The sequence below is a fragment of the Micropterus dolomieu genome, linkage group LG14, assembly GCF_021292245.1.
Source record: "Micropterus dolomieu isolate WLL.071019.BEF.003 ecotype Adirondacks linkage group LG14, ASM2129224v1, whole genome shotgun sequence".
NCBI lineage: Eukaryota > Metazoa > Chordata > Actinopteri > Centrarchiformes > Centrarchidae > Micropterus > Micropterus dolomieu.
The window spans coordinates 9,820,002-9,837,731 of NC_060163.1; the positions used below are offsets into that span (position 1 = coordinate 9,820,002).

Consider the following 17,730-nt stretch of genomic DNA (forward strand, 5'->3'; position numbering starts at 1 on the left):
CACATGTCCTACAGTTCTATATTAGCATATTAATTTAAATATCTACTTATTTATTTAGCAGGCTTTATAAGACCATCGATCAGTAATAACTGTTGTGCAAGAAGAAAAGAGAAACATGACAAAGCTGCATACTCCTTCATTGCTGACTTGAACCTGAGTGTTTCACTAAAACTAACCAATTCTCACACATTACATAACATAACATACATAACAACTCCATTTAAATTTAGACACATTGTAATAACAAACAAATTTTATCTCACTCTCTCCTTACTTCAACTGGTGGACCCGCGAGTAGTAGGCTAGTTTCGGTGTTGAACTCGTACCACAAGTCAAATACAGGTAATTATTCCCCCATGTGGTTTGGTAAGAAGTAATAAACCTCTGACTATCATTTGAATGTCAATTCCAAAAGATGTTTGCAAAATAGTAAGTCATTGGGAATTTTAGGTACCTGTGGCATGAGATCATAAATTAACGTCCCCGCTCTGATTTCCTGTGTACGTACCTTAGCTTTAAGCTCATCGTTGAAGTGTGGGTCGTTGAACTCGACAAAGCGGAAAAACAGGGCCCGTTTCTGGGCAATAGAGTAGTTCCTGGGAATCTCCTCCTCCATGTACTCCTTCAGGAAGGTCATGTTGCATAAGAAGCGACCTGTAAAGGCCCGCAGCAGCTGGAAGAGCAGCTCGATCTCTGAGTAGTTACGCCTATTGAGGAGACGGGGGGGTGTAATGTAATGTAACAGTGATATGAACAGAACTCTCAAATAATATTATACCAGTGAGACTCCGGTTATTACCTAGTTTTACACTTTGTTATCAAAAAAAGGTTGAGTGAATACATACACTTTAAAATTACTGGCTGAGCGGTTGAAGGTTAATTTAACAGTCTGAAATAAACATCTGCTAAGTGCCTAGTGCACAAAATGTTTAAGCACTTTCTCTGTGCGCAGACAGAGAGGTGGAGTGAGAAGGCCATTCATGATTGGAATTCCATTAAATTAGTTAGAAACTGCACTAACATTTGTTGTAATAATAATACTAATTGCATTATTAGCTTGTAGTCCTTACACAAGCTAATAACTCAAATATGCTACTCAAGGTCACTTAAGTTTTACACTAATTTTCAGAGATAGGCTTGGCCCTATTGTGTCATATCACTTCGTTTCCTAGATTTTCATATGAAATGTCAATTGTCAGCACTTGCGACAACATTTAGGAAATATTCATCCCCATTACAATTTGAATGAGTCTACATACTTGCAGTAGCTAAGCAGGCAGAAGGCCAGAAGCTTGGGCTCTTTCCAGTTGGTGGCAGCCATGTTGTCTTTGCGATGTCTCTCCTGGAAGGCCTCACTGACCCAGACTCGCCTCAGCTGGCTGACCAGGGAGTGCTGCCCTGCCAGCCAACCCTCATCATTCTTCACAATGATGCTTATGATCTGTGCAGAGGGAATGAAGAAGAAAGGTTTGAGAGGTTAGAGGTTGTATGATGGTATTACTGAGAGTTGTGTAGTATTCACATTAGGATTAAGCACCACTGACACCTGACAGTTAGCTTTACACACATGTGTGTGTGTGTGTCCTACAGAATGTATTAATTGATAGAATTGTAATGAAAATCTGTATACTTTGATAGCCTGAAACTGTAGGTCCAATCTAGCTGTGGTGGTGGAGGGAGATCCAGGTCGGACAGTTGCTGCAGTGCCAGCGGGAACCAGCAGGGGGACGAAGCGGTTGGGATTTGAGGCCAACACGTCTCTTAGAGGCTTGGCATCTTTGTGTTTCAGAAAACTCTGTATACAAACACATACACATACTTTAACTATGACACAAAATTACATATAGTAAGACTAGAGACCATGTTTGCTGCACTGGATCAACAACTGCAAAAACACATTTAAACAGACAATTAAGAATTGTTACTGAGAGTGATCAGTTTAAATGTAGTGTCAACAGGATCACTGAGCCAAAACACTCAATATTTCCCTGAATATAGCCCATTAGATAGTCAGCAAAATGCAGTTTTAATGGCAAATGTGTCAATGAAAAGATTGAAGGGAATGCTACTTAAGAGCTGCTGGCGGCTGACCATGAACATGCGGCTCCACTGGGGGTCATTCAGCGTAGCCTCCATCATGAATAGTTCCACTGTCTGAGATGGGTGACGCGTCAGGAACTTGATCAAAGGCTCCCTGAATGGACTGCCAGCCTGGCACAGGAGGGATGAGTGAGGGGGGAGAAAAGAAATAGCAAAAAGAAACAGGCAAAAAAGGAGGAGGAATGGAAAAGATTTTAATGAAAGCAAATGCAGATTTAGATTTTATCACTTTCTTGTGAAGATCTGTGCTTAACAGCAGAGCTTAACGTGCCATTAATACTATACATCAGATACAGATCAAATAGGATTGGGAAGCTTATCTCATGATGGAAATCATGAGATTATCAAGACAAGTATTTACTGTAAATCTATCCTGCATTGCTTACTTTGCCTACAACATGTCTCAACTAATGTTAATTACCATTTTTCAAGCATTGTTAATTTTTTTTCTTCAAGACATTTTCATCATCTTTTCCATTAGACCAATCTCTTCTTTTCTTGATTCATTCTACACGACACAACTGCCCTTATAAGGCCAAGGGATAGTATGAATAACAAGGAATAGCTTCTATTATCATCAACTAAAGCCTCCCTTTTCTTGAACTCTAGCATCTCTGCCTTTATTGTCTGCATGTTTATGATCTATTTTTTATGCTACTTTTGAAGTAGGACTGTACAATCCCGAGAAGTCTGTCTAAACATTGGAGTTGGTGTCCTACCTCTATGAGCATGGCCCTCTCTGTCTTCATGACCACCTCGAGCAGAGGCTTGACCAGAGTCTGAGGTGCGGCTGGGATCAGGTGGAAAAGGTTAATGATGGCAGAACAGATCTTCATCTCCTAGAGGAAGAGTCAGAGAAAAGGAGCAAGGAAAAAAGTGAGTGGATGAAATTCTTCTAAGTATGATGGAACTAGACAAGGACATTATTTCAAAAAGACCGTCTTGATGGACAGCCACTGTTGAAAGACGAGGATTTAGTCAAATGACAATGCAATCTGTGCTCATTGGACAGTTAAGTTCCCACAGGAAGGATAAGTTCTTGGATTACATTCGCACAAGTACAAACAAATAACGGATAGTTCCATGATAATTTTCATAAACCTTGTGTTATTTATATCTTAGAGGTGCAAAAGTCAAAGGGAAGGGAGAGAACTGGACATTTCCAACACAGTCAAAATGTGAGGTTAGGCTGAGATGACAGTAAAATTTCTGAAGACAACCACTGACACACAGACACAGAAATATAAGGCAACTCCACCGGCACCATTACCACGACATTGATTCAACTAAGTTCAAATCACTGACAGAGTGTCACCAACAGAGGGCGCAACACGAGATCACATCTCACCTCAACGCCCTCCAACGCAGGCTGTACCGGAACGGGAGACAATGATCAGAGTCAGCAGAGCAGTATGTGTGCATTTTTGTGTGGCTGTGTGATGTCTGTCTTTGTTCCATATGGAAGGTGAGCAGATAAGACAGGGTGATAATGAAATGAATGGAGAGACAGCAGCAACCTTTACGAGTGACCTCGCGAACAACTTTTCTCAACACTGAGTGAGTAACAAGGCAGGGGCCGTACTGAACTGTAAAGCAAGGATTATACTTTCTGCATCCGCGAGTACAGGAGGGTCCATGTGACGAAAAAATCGTTATCTGCGGACGTCCACGTGCCTCCTGTTTTTTATGACTGCGCGGATGCTACCAAGGCACCAACTGATCTACTGTGCATGTGTGGAACAAGTCCGCCAAGCTGACTCCAAAAAGTAGTATAAACAGAAGTTGTCAGCAGCTGTCCGTGTGTGCGTCCGCTCCAGAGTATATTTGGGCTTTAAGTCGAGCAACAAAGAAACTGACATTTTGTTTTTGTTCAGTCAAAGCAAAATAAGTTCTTTTTCCTTCATATGCGCTCTTAAACTCCTTAAACACTTCTCTCTGTCAAAACCCTCTTCCATGCCTATATGTCTTCAGACTATCCACCTTAGCCATGCTCCATCCCTCTTTCTACAGTTTTTGTCTTTATCAGGCTAAGCTAACTGACCCCATGACCCTGGCTTTGTTGCTACTGCCAGCCTTGCTGTCAACATGCACAAAGACCACGAGTTGGAGGGAAGGAAAGACAATGGGCCAATTTGCATCCAATTATAACACCATTTTGAGATGCCGCAGAAAGAACTCACTTTAAAAGAAGGGATGAAAAAAATGGGCATTATTTCTATGAGGGAGAGGCAGCTGTTTCCCCCCCCTCCTTCTCTCTCACCTTTTCTCTGCCTTTACAAGGTTATCTGTCGGGGAGATAATGAGCAGACGCAGCGCTGGGCCCACCACCGCCTGCCTGGCGCCTAATTAATCATTGATTGTAATATGGCCACTCACAACTCATCTGGGAGGAGGCCACATTGAGGAGGTGTCTACTACTACTATGCGACTATGGCTTTGTGTGTATAAGGGTGCAATTTCTCTGCCCCTCGGCCCCTTCAGTGAGTGCTGTTTGATTTTGGTAGGGCAGATCAACTGAACAAAAAATGGTGTCAGTAGACAGCTGTATTGACCTGCTCCTACAGGAGATGGCTGCTTCTGTGCTGTATTCAAACAAGGCTACTACAAAAGTAGATGAAAGAAGCAAGACACAGCTACATGTTATGAGTGATGTTGGCTTCAAATTTGCATTCAATTTCCCAGTGCTGTAAGGTGTGGGTGTGGGTGTGTGTGTAACTGTCTGGTCTGTCTGAAATGTATATACTTACACTGCCATCGCTGCGCTGGCCTCCCTTGTGTGTTATAACAACCACCTCCATCCACTTCCTCAGGTGTTGCTGAGAGAGACAGACAGATAAGATTGAGACTGCGTGTTTGTAAGTGCTTTTACACATCTGTCTAGTAGTACAGGGCACCAACAAGGACTGAACGTTTACTAAAGAAATTCAAGTATTAAATAACACATTTACACCAAATAAACTAAATGTGTACTATGTTTAATCATACAACTATTATACAGCAGATAAGTGTGGCAACAATTATTTCCACACTATGACCTGACACATTGTACTAACCATGAGCCCTACTGGCTTTGCTAACACAAAAATATAAACCTAAGGGACAGCTACCAACAATAATCATATCCCTAAACTTTTCCTACTGCTTATTGCGGTTATTACTAATAATATTAATACATATTTGAAACATTATACAAGAAACTAGTAACTGAACATTGTTTATTTTAAAAAAAGACAGACAATCCAATATTTACATACTCACATACTAAATAATCTATAGTTTAAGACCTGGCACCAACATTGCCACAGTTAAAGGGTTTGGTCGCCATGTTGAACTGTATTATGTGCTGTGAAGTGTTTTGAACAGAAGATATTGTGAGAGGGGAGGAGGACAGAGGCTGACATTTCTCACCATCATCTGATCACAGAACTTGTCATTGAAGGAGTTGGGGAAAAGCCGTGTGACAGAGGTTAGGCGGTTCACCACGTTGAGGGTCAGGCTGCGGTAGTCACCCAGCATCATCAGCAGGGGGCGCATGTGAGTGTGGATCTGGTCCACCTCAATGGTTGCACCTTCCAGGAACTAAAATGAGGTAACAGGGAAAGTCCCATTACAATTTCAAAAACTTTCAACATTTTTTTAACAACTCTTAAAATTAATATTGTAAAAGAAACAAGATACCCTTAAAATCTGAGGTTTAGTTTGTAAATATATGCCTCCACAGAATGTTCCACCATTAGATCTGGCCCTGTCAAGCTTTCTAGCCCTTTGAACTGCTCACTACCCCTTGTGTCTCCATTAAGTAACTAAGGCCACTCAAATGAGGGCATGACCAGCCGTAAATAAGCACACATGACAACACCAAACACTGATGACGCACACGCACACCCTCACACAGACGAGAGGGAATGATGCATGGCAGCCACATTCATTTTCCTCTCTGTGCCGAGAACAAACACTCCATCCTGTATCGATCGGGCCATGGCAACGCTCATTAGTGCTAGCAGGGCAGAGATGAAAGAATGGAGGGGGCAAAGAATGGCTAGGCAAAAAAAACCCAGGATAGTGAAAAGAAGTGACGGTGGTAAAGAAAGAAAATGAAGGACGTAGAAATGGAAGGAAAAAAGGGACAAAAAGCTCAGGGTAGATTGATGGTGAAGATGGTATGGATACTTGATAAATAGAGGTAGGACAGGTTCAGGGAGACTGTGATAAAGCAGAGGGAGGTCCATATGAAGATAAGTGGGTGGGGAAATGTTACGAGGGGAGGATTAACAAAGGACTTCTAAGATGGCAAACGACATGAGTGATACTGATAAAAGGCTAATGAATCGGGAAAGAAGAGAGCAATGGGAAACAAGATAATAAAAAACTATACTTAGAAAACACAAAACAAGCAAAAGAGAAAATAAAATAAGTGCAAATGATAATACAGTGAACAAAATTATAAATGCAACCCTTTTGTTTTTGCCCATATTCATCATGAGCTGAACTCAAAGATCAAAGACTTTCTCTATGTACACAAAAGGCCTATTTTCCTCACATATTGTTCACAAATCTGTCAAAATCTGTGCTGACTGTTTCATACCTTAAGGGTACAGCCTTTAATCCACATTTACAAAAGGTCATGTCGGTGGGTCGCAGGCTGTGTTTCTGCTCAAAGGGATGAGTGAGTGATATAATACAGGTCTGAGTTTTCTGTCTAATCAATAAAGTCTTCAAATTTATTCAAAAAAACAAACTCGGAGCAAATATCAAAAGATGGTAAGACAGGAGTGAAATAATGACAGTGTTGCGACACATATTTGGTGGTAGAGATTGTGGACAATGAACAAATTATGAACATTTTAAGTTTTAAAATTCAGCCTCCCTCACAATTTCAGCATTGGGATTTTGGATGTATGACAACATGGTATTCTACATAGTTAGTCTAATAAGTGATTTTTGAAAATGAGAATTCACGCGTAATACAAAGATTTTACGTGTAACATTTTGTGTAGGTCATAATGTAATGTGTTATGTTGCACTGACCTTCCTCATACATGCCTCGCCCGCTTCCTGCAGTTCATTGTTGGTGGAGTTGAGGGCTTTAAACAGGGCAGCAATGATCTTCTCTCTGGACTGTGGCAAGTAATTACAGGCTGCCAGGGCATCTAAACCGGAAAGAAAGAACAACAGCGGCATTAATCAGTTCCTTTCCAGCAAGAAACAGACAAGAGATGGTCAATTAAATAATCCAAACATAATCAGATTAAATCAGATTATTTAAATACTTTAACAATTTTACTAATATAGTCAATAAATCAATTCACACAGTGGTAAAACCAAGTGACAAAATATGGTCAACGTTAATTATTAAAAACAGTCTCCTCTAACATAACAGTAATTGGACCATTAAATTATAATTAATTATGAATAGTTTGCAAATTTCATGTATTTAGCTTTATCCAGAACAACTTGCAATGAACACAAACCTCAATTGCAAATTTCCAACAATACAAGGGACCAATTTCAAGCATTAGGGCCTACTTACTGAGAGCAGCGATGCGAAGGGGAACCAGGGAGGGGAGGCTCTTGTAACAGGGCAGCTTCATCAGAGCAGCATCCTCTGCCTCACACAGGTTCAACAGCTAAAAAGAGAGAAAAGACACACACCAAGCTGAGAAATTAATAATCAGAATGCTAAGGTGGTGATTTAAGATATTAATGTTTGAAGGGGTCCACTGTCTGTAAAAAGGTGGAAGGTAGAACACATTTCTGTTTTTATCTTTTGTGAAAACATGCAAGATCATCATGTGTGAGATGCCTTTGCAACAACACTGTGCAAAATGTCATTTAAATACATTTAATATGGAAAAAAGTTTGCTTCTGCTTGACTATGTTTGATTCAACAGCCATAAAAACAAGAACAAAATAACTAATATGAGATAAAATTAACAAAACAATTAGGAAAAGTAGATTTGAATAATGTCTGTGACTTCTGCATATTGCATACCTCTGTGTAGAAGACCTTGTGCTCCATGACATTGAGGTCCATTGTGAAAAGGCGAGGCTGCAGGGTTGTGCAGAAGGTGTTGCCCTCCATCAGGCCGATCTGGGCGTTGGCAGGCTGGTGGCGGAGCAGGTGTTTCTTGGGGGGAACCATATCTTGCAACACCTGAAAAGAAGGAAACCATTAATTATTGTAGATATATGGTTTTTCACTTTGAAGACTCTCAGAAGGTATCAGTCCAGGATGATCAAACGTACTCCTCGATTGTTGCCTATTTTGTGTTTAGGATGAAAACACAGTTACATTTTACATAAGCGTGCACAGCATGAAATCATGGCATTCATAGAAAACTTGACAGTCTTTTGTTTCACCTCTTTATGTGGCTCCATGATGACGGTAACACTCTTGCCGGTGACCTGGGCGAGCACCTGCAGGGAGTGCATGGCCTGCTTCCTGACGGTTGAGTTGGGGGAGGTGACCTCTCGGACAAGGTCATGCGTGACCATGTGGAAAGACTTGTCCTGGGCAGCCAGCAGCTCCTCCGTCTTTTCTTCATCTTTCAGTGGAGTGGCACAGCGCACAAGCAACTGCTCCAGGGTGGTCTTAGCCATGGCTACTGCTCCATTTGACACCTTATTGTGAAAATCAATACGGTACTAAGTACAAGGCCACTGTAGTGACAGTGCAATTGTAAGACAGAGAGCAATTTTACAAGTTGTTAAATTGCACCTGCTGCAAGCCTGTAAACATCACGTGAAGACAAAAGCTGACAAAAAATAGAAGCAGGTAAATCTACTCCTTTTGGAATTATTTGCTAAATATTAGATTGTTCAGTCATGCCCTCTCACCTCTCCTGTGAGGTCCATCATGACAAAGAGCAGGGCCTTGAGAAAGGTGAGCTGGTTCTGTAGCACCCAGATCAGAGGCAGTCTCTCCATTAGGAACTTGATGGACACCACACCACCAAGCTTGGCATACCAGGCCTGTTCATAGCAGCAGGCGCACAGACGCTCCACAATGTAGGAGAACAAGGGCAGCTGGCATGCCTGAAGATGTAGACAAGAGGCCAGGATGATTAACTGACTCACATTTAAAAACTATACCGGAGCTACAAAACAATTGGCACAATGAACATGAGTGCCAACGTCTTAATTACATTCACAAACAACCCTCCTCTACATGACATACCCTCTCCTTGGAGCCTAGGATGATGCTGGCCACATCGAAGATGACGGCCAGGGCCACTTCTCCAATTTTACACAGCTCCTTCTCTTCATAGGCCATGCAGATAGCTATGGCATCAATCAGAACCAGCGGATCCATGCCCTTTGAGCCGTTCTCCTCACTGTGGAACATAGCCGTACTTGGCTGGCTGCCCAGCTGGTAGCACGGCAGCAGGAACGGACCTGGGATGAAGGGCGAGTACATTTACATTTATCTGACGCTTTTATCCAAAGCGACTTACAATTGCTATACATGTCAGAGATCGCACACCTCTGGAGCAACTAGGGGTTAAGTGTCTTGCTCAGGGACACATTGGTGTCTCACAGTGGATTCGAACCCGGGTCTCACACCAAAGGCATGTGTCTTATCCACTGTCAACTACACCTAGATGTAACGCATAACTTTAAATTTCTCTTTTTTATACGTTGTGTCTAATGTAAAATTAAAAAGCCAGAATTTTAAAACCAGAGAAAGACTAAATGCCAATGCCAAGGCAAAGCTAATATTCGATGTAGAGAGTACAAAGAGCACTAGCAGTCCCTTACCACACTGCTGAGCCACAGCGACCATGGTATAATGGCGAATCAGGCTGGCTACGAAGGGCAGTGCGCTGGGCCTCAGGTCCTTTATCACAGCAGACATGAATGCCCCAGTCAGGGCCTGTTCAAAAGTTCTGCGGGCAGGCGTGTCTTGTGCTTTGTAGCGGTGAGAGATGATGACATTGGGGATCCACTTCTCATTGAAGCTAATGAGGGAGAAAAACCCACACACTGAATTAGAGGATTACATATTAACAAGGACAACACAATTACATGTGGCAGTGGCACTGAAACTTTCTTTAAGATGAAAACCTAAAAATCATTTAATGACCCATTCACCCAATATTTCAAAATAAAAGATCCATTTCAGCTGCATACCTGCAGTCCCCAAACCTGTACCTCAGATTCTCTTTCTCCTCTTAGCACCTTCTGCCTTTCTATTCCTCTGCCTCCCTCTTTGTCCCCCGTTGGTATTTTTGTTATTTACTGCAGCTGAAGGCAACTGGGCCGCAGTGTGATTGAGCAGCTGTTTTCTCAATGCTTGAGCTTGTGTTTTATAATGCCACACGCCAGGGGCAGACCTGATGGATCGACTCATTTCATTATTGCTATTTAAAAGACTACTCTTTGGAGGAAGAGAGAGAAGAAGTGGGGGGGGGGGCTGAGAGGGAAGGAAAGTGAGTGTGTGTGAGTGAGTGTGTGTGTGTGTGTGTGTGTTTCCCAGATTGGCATTCGTGATATGCTCTATGTAACCCCTTCTGAAACTGGAAGGCTATACTTATAGTGGCCAAATACTAAGGCAAAGAGAGCAGTTGTGAAGCAAAGAGAGAGGGGGGAAAAAGAGAATCTTTCAAGAGAGAGGGGACACCACAAATCGAGACATCTGACAAGAGGAGGCGGCAGGTGCAGGGCCCCTGATCATAACTGACACACTTCATTATCCCGGCAGAAATGTGCACACAGACGTCTCTTTGTGTGCATGTGTGTGTTAGTGCGTAATGACAGGAGAGTGTAAGGGGCATGGTGTAGCGTAAACAAGACAGGGGAAAGTCAATTAGCCCCTGCCCAGGGATCAATGATGGTAATGTGACTAACCCACCCGACAGCCAACCCCCCTTCCTGTTTGTCTGTTCATGTATGTGTCTCCGCCTCGCAGTGACGCCTGCCAGAGGGTGGGGGGGTTGCAAGGGTGTAATTAGCAGCTCCGTCTCTTGAGACGGAATTGATGAGGCAATGTGTGGTGGGGAGAGAGGTAAAGACGTGACGTCAGACACTGAAAGACGGGAATGTCTACAGGTGGAGTTAATGGGCGAGGTGGGACAAAATACACAGAGCTGGTGTATTGGGTGGGGTTGGCTAGCAATCAGACAGGAATGGTGGGGAAGCAGGGGCGGGGACAGAGGTCAAGGTCACGATGAGTCAAGTTAAGGCTCCTGCAGAATACACGATTTTCAGCGTCAGCCGATGGCTGTGCTGTTCACACTACACAACTTGCCGTCTTGTGACGGAAGTCTTAAAGTCGTTGTGGCATTCACACTAAGCGACTGATCAGTGACAGGGGGTCACATACTACACATGCTGACAACGGCTGTGTAACCCGACGCAGGTCTCCGAACCACATTTTGGCTGAATGTGGCTGTCGAGTCGGCCGACTCTTCCAGATATTTGGCATGCTAGATATCTGGCAGACATGGGCGATGTGTAAGTGATGGGTCAGGGAGCCGTTTTGATGCATTCGTTGAGTAGTTCACACATAACGAATGGTGACCGCAGATCAATCACCGATTTACCCCACAGCCTGATGGTCGCTGAGTTTCCGACCGGCAAACTGGGCTTAGAATCGTGTAGTGTGAACTAGGTTTTAAGTTTGAATAGAGGGATGGTTGATCGGAGACCTGGCAATGTATGGACTCAACAACAAATGTGCGAAATGTAATGTTATCCCCTCCTGCCATTTGTAAAGACATAAGTAGCAATCTATGGTGATTGTAAAGGATGTTCGTTAAAATACATTAAACTATTTTTCTGTAGTAAAAACATCTATAATTTAGTATTCAAAACTGCATTACATCTGAAAGAAAGCATTATTGTAAAAAAGGGAAACAGAAGACAATTAGAAAGAAAAACAAATCAGACCAAGAATGTTTACTTACTTAGGATGAGACAGAAGCTGGTAGAGAGCGTGCTTGTTGTCATCCAGACTGGTCATGGCCACCAGGAAACACTTAATGACTTCCCAAGCCTGTCGTCTGTAGTAGGGCTCTGTGTTGGCACTCTTCAGACAGTCTAGAGCCGTCTCTATCGCCTGGGAAAGAATATGCAGACAAATCTTACTTCGGAATCTTCACTTAATCTTTCTGAAATGACAAGATCCTATTTTGCAAAATGTCAATACTCAGGGGACATATAGAATTAAATTGCGATATCGAACTATATACGTGATTCACTTGCAGAAGGTAACACAGGGCACCATCTGGCAGAGCAAAGGTCATTGTGATTTCTACATTATGAGCTGACAAGCAAGAGCAACCAGGCACTTAAAAAGGGAGAAAATCAACTAATTAATGCCACTCAGAATCGGGGTGGAGAAGATGAAATTATGCACGAGCTGAGGGAGATGAGAGCACAAGAATTGAGGAGCGATGAGGGCACAGCAGAATTGAATTGTAGACCTGTCAGGACTGAGACTCTAACAAGTTCTCCATTACTAGGACTGAGTATGGGTATGAAATTGAAGAGAAGATTTTGAAAGCAAACTTCAGAAATAAACACAGCTTTCTACTTGAGCCTTTTAAAATCACAGACTTCCTGGAATATATTTCTGAAGCGGTCAGTAAGAAATGAGATTCAAGAGGCACAATGGAATCGGAAGAGACCTTGAAAGGTAAAAGCAAAAGAAATACAGAGATGTGCAGCTCAAATCCCATGTGATTGTTTTTACACAACCTTGAAGAGATTCAAGTTATTCAAATGCCTGTTATTTGATCTTTGTCTACCTTGCAGCACTTTTAACTGTCTCTCCCTCAATGTGCCAACTAACCGTATGGCTTTATCATGAGCCTGCTAGAGACTCATGCCTTCAGCCTGTGCACATGCGTGTGCAGCATGTGAAAGTGCGCGAGTCTTTGTGTGCTGCCTGCGCCCGTGATGATGGCAAATACACAGATGGATAGCCAGAAAGAAGGAGCAGCCATTAGTGAGAGTAAATAATGCCGTCATGGTGGCCCACACTAGATTGATGATTACTGACTGGGGATGAGGAGGAGAAACAGGAGATGAATTTAATTACCTGGAGGACACACACACACACACACACACACACACACACACACACACACCTCCCTCACTCACTCTGTCTCACACACAAACCCCTGACAAAGATATATTGCTCTCGGTGGGGCACAATAATGAGGAATATCAAGCTATAGCTAGGTTTAATTCTTTCTAAACCTCAAATACCAAAAGGGAGTAAAAGGGTCTTCAGATTGGTTTCAGGAAATCATCCAAAATATCATGCAAGTATCCACTACCAAAAATAGCAGCATGGTCTTACCTTCTCCATGGGTAGCTGTATAGACGCCTTGCAGTCAGTGAATTCTGCCTTGATGCTAGGTCCCTGGACCTCAGTCACCACATAATGCAGCCTCTGAGACTCCTTGAGCATCTTCCTGTTGCTACCACCAAACTTGCCCAACACCCGATAGGCTACGTGAGAGATGCTCTCAGCTGGGTTACGGAGGGTACGCCACAAGGCCTGCAGCACAAGAAAAGGAAGAGTGAAATTACTGGTTTCAGTGTTAACAGCAAATAAGAGAAGCAGGGAATTAAACTTTATCACTTAAAAGAACTGATCACTGTCAAAACTATCATGACTGATTATAATCACTACTGCTACTCTAAAACCTAAAATTTTGGGAAAGTTAGTAAGCCGCTGTAGGTTACTAGCTACTGTATGTTATTAGCACTGCAGTCATAATTTTTGTTTGCAGTATTGTGGGGAAAATTGTTTGAGTGATCCTGATTCAGTGAATTGATTTCAGATATTGCCATGTTCACTGTTGACCACTAGAGGTCAGGTATGCTACATTAATTTGAGAAAATGACCTGATGAATGGATATGAATTAGTTACTTTTCAGATCTAAGCAGCAGCTCATTAAAAATTGCATAGGACAGTGCAATGATTGGTCATGATGATGAGAACCCCCCCTCCCCCATACACACACACACACCTGCATGAGCTCCGCCCTGACAGGCTGAATGTGGTCATAGAGGAAGTCAGGCTGCAGGTTGTCCACACACAACTCCAGGGTGCGAAGGCCCTGGCTGACCAAAGTCTGAGAGCCATTGAGGGCAGATACCAGTGGATCCATTAACATGGGTAAGTAGGGCAGCAAGGAGCTCAGGCGCACTGGCACTGTCAAACACAACTCCACAAACAGATCCTTCATGTGCTGCTTATGAAGGCCACTCTGCAGCATGTTCAGACCTAATAGCATGGAAAGGGGAGCTTGGTAATTAGGCGAGAAAAAAAGTATACCAGAGGGGTATACTTTTTTCATACTTGTCTTCAATTCTGAGTAATGGTGTGTGAGGCTTTACCTTGCAGCAGGTTAGGTAGAAGGGGTAGGAACTCCTGGTAAAGCAGGTCATGGCTGCCTCCACCAATGGAGCGGAAGAGAGCCCGGAGAAGCAGGAAGTAGTTGTAGGGTTCCTTAGCTGATTGGGCCAGCTCCATGGAGCTGTTCACTATCTTGTGGAGGTGTGGCTGAGAAAACAGTGATATTAGTAAAGAGTGACAAAGATAAAGACTAAAACTAGCCTCACAAAAACACCCCCAATTACCTTGAGCATCTGCTCATTCTCTGCAGCAAATAGTGACACTGAGCCAAAGACCAGTTTGAAGAGCTTGAGGTATAGGTTCGAGAGCTCAACATTGGAGCCCATCTCTGGCAGTCTCTCAAGAAGATACTCCACAAGGATGGTGGCAAACAGAGCAGACGTCGATAGGTTGGCAAGGAAAGAGTTTGCCACAATCTAGGAAACAACAGAAATGGAATTTGAGCACAAGTGATTATGACTGAAGAATACATCACACCTAATACTATGGGAAAGAGCAGATACCTGCAGTGCATAGTTCTTGGAGATCCTCTCCACCATGTACGGTACAGTGGTCTGAAAAATCTCCTTGAATGTCAGGGGGTTCATCATGGTGAAGACTCCGGCAAAGTGCTCCAGAACCTCTTTCTCCTCTTTCATGCGTACAGTCTGACAGTTGGCCACCCTGATGTATGTCTGCTGGTTATTGGCAACCTGTACCTGGCCAGGAGAAACATGAGCTGTTATACATATACACCAAAACGTGTTAGGTAGGTTCTCCAGTCAGTGCCGTTTGACCAGACACTGCATTTCAATCTGGAGTTGGTCCCCGGTCGCTGTACAGTGGCTGCCCACTGCTCCCTTCAGGGATGGGTTAAATGCACAAGATGAATCTCACTACATATATGTGTATGTGACAAATAAAGTACCATATGCTTATTTTTATATGTGCTTGCACCTCCATTAACCTAGATTTAATAAAAATACTGAGTCAAGATCTTTGGCTGTACCTGGTAGATGTCCAAGGCCTGCATGGCGTATTTTACCAGCTTGATGTAGATTTGGGTCTCCTTTGGCTGAAGCTGCTTGTTAGGAATGAATTGAGCCTCTGTAAAAAAAAATTTTTAAAGGAATTAAATACATATGCATTTATATGCTGGACACAAAACTATATGCTTTTAAACAAAGTGCCTAATGCCATCATGGTTGTTGAGTACAGATCTGTGTCCTCTCACCTCCTGGGGCCTTGCAAGAAGTGATGCCCCAAGTAATTGTCTTCACTCCACACACCAGAGTCTTGACTAAGCTGCGGCAGTCCGACACCTGAAACGTCTGCTTGTCTTCCTTCTCCCCAGGTCGGTCAAAAGGCGTTGCTTGGGGCGGAGGTGCCGGGGTAACGGGCGTGGGAGGAGCGGGAGGTGCAATGGCAGGGGTGGTGGATGGAGTGGGTGTGGCCGGTACCCCGGGTAAAGCCCCTGGGTCGACCACACCCATCTCTGACTGGGGCTTGCACTTCTTGAAGATGGAGACAAGCTGGTAGCGTGCGATGGTGTGAAACTTCAGCACAAACACCTGATTTATAGAAGAAAGTAAGGATTAATTCACTCCATATCTCTTTATCAATGTGTGTGCGAAATATACAGTGTCTTTTCTACTGATGCAAGCTCTGTACTGCCTACCTCCAGCATCCTCATAAGGATGTCCCGTCCATTGCCGTTCTCCTGCTCTGACTTCGAGCGTATACAGTCTACCAGGTTGAGCAGCAGCTTGCAGGACATGGTCTGGATGTTACTGGGAAGGGACTCATCATCAATGTTCTTGGCAAAGAGCTGCACAGCTAGGGACAAATCGGTCAGGGGCAAGTTCTGACGAACATGGTGCACCAGGTCTGCTAATGTGCTGTAGGCCAAGGGTCTGGAGAGAAAGAGAGGCATGTTAATAATGACATTCGGAGCAGAATTTTCATGATAATTAATGACTTCATAGTAGTGAATACTGAAAAGGCTGTGCTCCAGTGAACGGACATTTTCTAAAAGGTCATCAAGAAAGCAGAAGTCAGGAAAAGCTTGACAGGTGCTTTGGGATGCAACTAAAACTGTGAGGAAGATGGGGGGGGGAGAGCTATTGAGTGACACTGATTGTCCTGCCAGGTCTCAGCCAACTGCCTTGTTTCCCATGTAGTACTAATGTGAAATGACAGCAATTTTGTTGATGAGGTGAGCTAGTTTGGCATCTGAAGAGGGTCAATGGGGTTTTGAAATCGACCGAAGGAGGGGGATGTGCGAGCAGCCTGCCCTCTGGAGATGCAGGTGTACATGACAACTTGACAGTGCGATCTGCGCTGCAGTGTTGGGAGTCAGCTTCCTTGAGAATTTCGGCAGCACTCAGAACTGCCTGATTAATATGGTAGGACACTTAACATGCACCTGGCTGAGCAATCTACCAAGAGAGAGAGAGCCGACATGCAGGAGATCAAATGATCGTGAACACACACAAAACTCACCTAAGAGTCTCCCGAGCGGTATAACCAGAACCGATCAGGATGGATTCATCAAAAAGTTTGTCCATACAAGGTATAAACTCTGAAACACGGGAAGATATATTTTCAGTGTATGGTTCAAGACATGGTGTTAAATAATACATTTTTACAAGACAAGAGAGTAATAAACATACAAAAATAATAGAAATTTTGGTTATATTAAATATAAATAATGTATCACTGCCACTTTTTCAGCTTTGGCTGGAAGAGAATTGTTATTCAAACTCAGTGTGTGACTTGGCAAGATTCCAGGTTGATTATGTTTTGACCAGGAAGAACACATGAAACTACATTTAGCCTATAAGTTTCTTCAACTTTCACTGAGAAAAAATGAGCAAAACAAATGTCACTCAGATACATTTATTTCTGTTTACAAGTTCAGATACATTTATTTGTGTGTGTGTGTGTGTGTGTGTGTGTGTGTGTGTGTGTGTGTGTGTGACATACGGCTACGCAGGTCAGTTGTGAGAATGTGCTTGGCTGCAATGAGCAGTTCCTTGCGGAGGTGAGCGGTCTCAGACGGGCAGTTGGACAGCAGCTGCAGCATGCCTTTTACCATCTGCTGAGAGTACTTCCCTACCAGGTCCTGATAGGGCGGGCAGACAGACACAAATACACATGAAATATTATTAAAAGCACAATGAATTTTTTTAGATTACTGTATATTGAGTAAATCTTTTCATTTTAATTCCCACAGGCAGGGTGCCTATAACAGCACAAAACATTGCACTAAATCCCCTAC

The 17,730-nt window shown here is 43.2% G+C and overlaps 1 protein-coding gene across 1 annotated transcript in view; it reads right to left on the bottom strand.

Annotated features, from left to right (window-relative positions):
* Positions 1 to 17,730, bottom strand: part of LOC123982609 (transformation/transcription domain-associated protein) — an 89,237-nt gene that overhangs the window by 65,581 nt on the left and 5,926 nt on the right. Inside the window, exons 12-36 of the mRNA XM_046068240.1 lie at positions 17,436 to 17,574; positions 16,953 to 17,031; positions 16,129 to 16,363; positions 15,685 to 16,021; positions 15,460 to 15,557; positions 14,975 to 15,169; positions 14,696 to 14,887; positions 14,453 to 14,618; positions 14,083 to 14,339; positions 13,406 to 13,606; positions 12,006 to 12,157; positions 9,859 to 10,058; positions 9,278 to 9,495; positions 8,938 to 9,135; positions 8,461 to 8,721; positions 8,093 to 8,254; positions 7,631 to 7,727; positions 7,129 to 7,250; positions 5,509 to 5,679; positions 4,848 to 4,916; positions 2,820 to 2,939; positions 2,092 to 2,211; positions 1,631 to 1,795; positions 1,260 to 1,441; positions 509 to 707 (exon numbers count right to left, since the gene is read on the bottom strand). Coding sequence (XP_045924196.1) covers positions 509 to 707; positions 1,260 to 1,441; positions 1,631 to 1,795; positions 2,092 to 2,211; positions 2,820 to 2,939; positions 4,848 to 4,916; positions 5,509 to 5,679; positions 7,129 to 7,250; positions 7,631 to 7,727; positions 8,093 to 8,254; positions 8,461 to 8,721; positions 8,938 to 9,135; positions 9,278 to 9,495; positions 9,859 to 10,058; positions 12,006 to 12,157; positions 13,406 to 13,606; positions 14,083 to 14,339; positions 14,453 to 14,618; positions 14,696 to 14,887; positions 14,975 to 15,169; positions 15,460 to 15,557; positions 15,685 to 16,021; positions 16,129 to 16,363; positions 16,953 to 17,031; positions 17,436 to 17,574 — 4,335 coding nt within the window. The remainder of the gene's footprint in view (positions 1 to 508; positions 708 to 1,259; positions 1,442 to 1,630; positions 1,796 to 2,091; positions 2,212 to 2,819; positions 2,940 to 4,847; positions 4,917 to 5,508; positions 5,680 to 7,128; positions 7,251 to 7,630; positions 7,728 to 8,092; positions 8,255 to 8,460; positions 8,722 to 8,937; positions 9,136 to 9,277; positions 9,496 to 9,858; positions 10,059 to 12,005; positions 12,158 to 13,405; positions 13,607 to 14,082; positions 14,340 to 14,452; positions 14,619 to 14,695; positions 14,888 to 14,974; positions 15,170 to 15,459; positions 15,558 to 15,684; positions 16,022 to 16,128; positions 16,364 to 16,952; positions 17,032 to 17,435; positions 17,575 to 17,730) is intronic.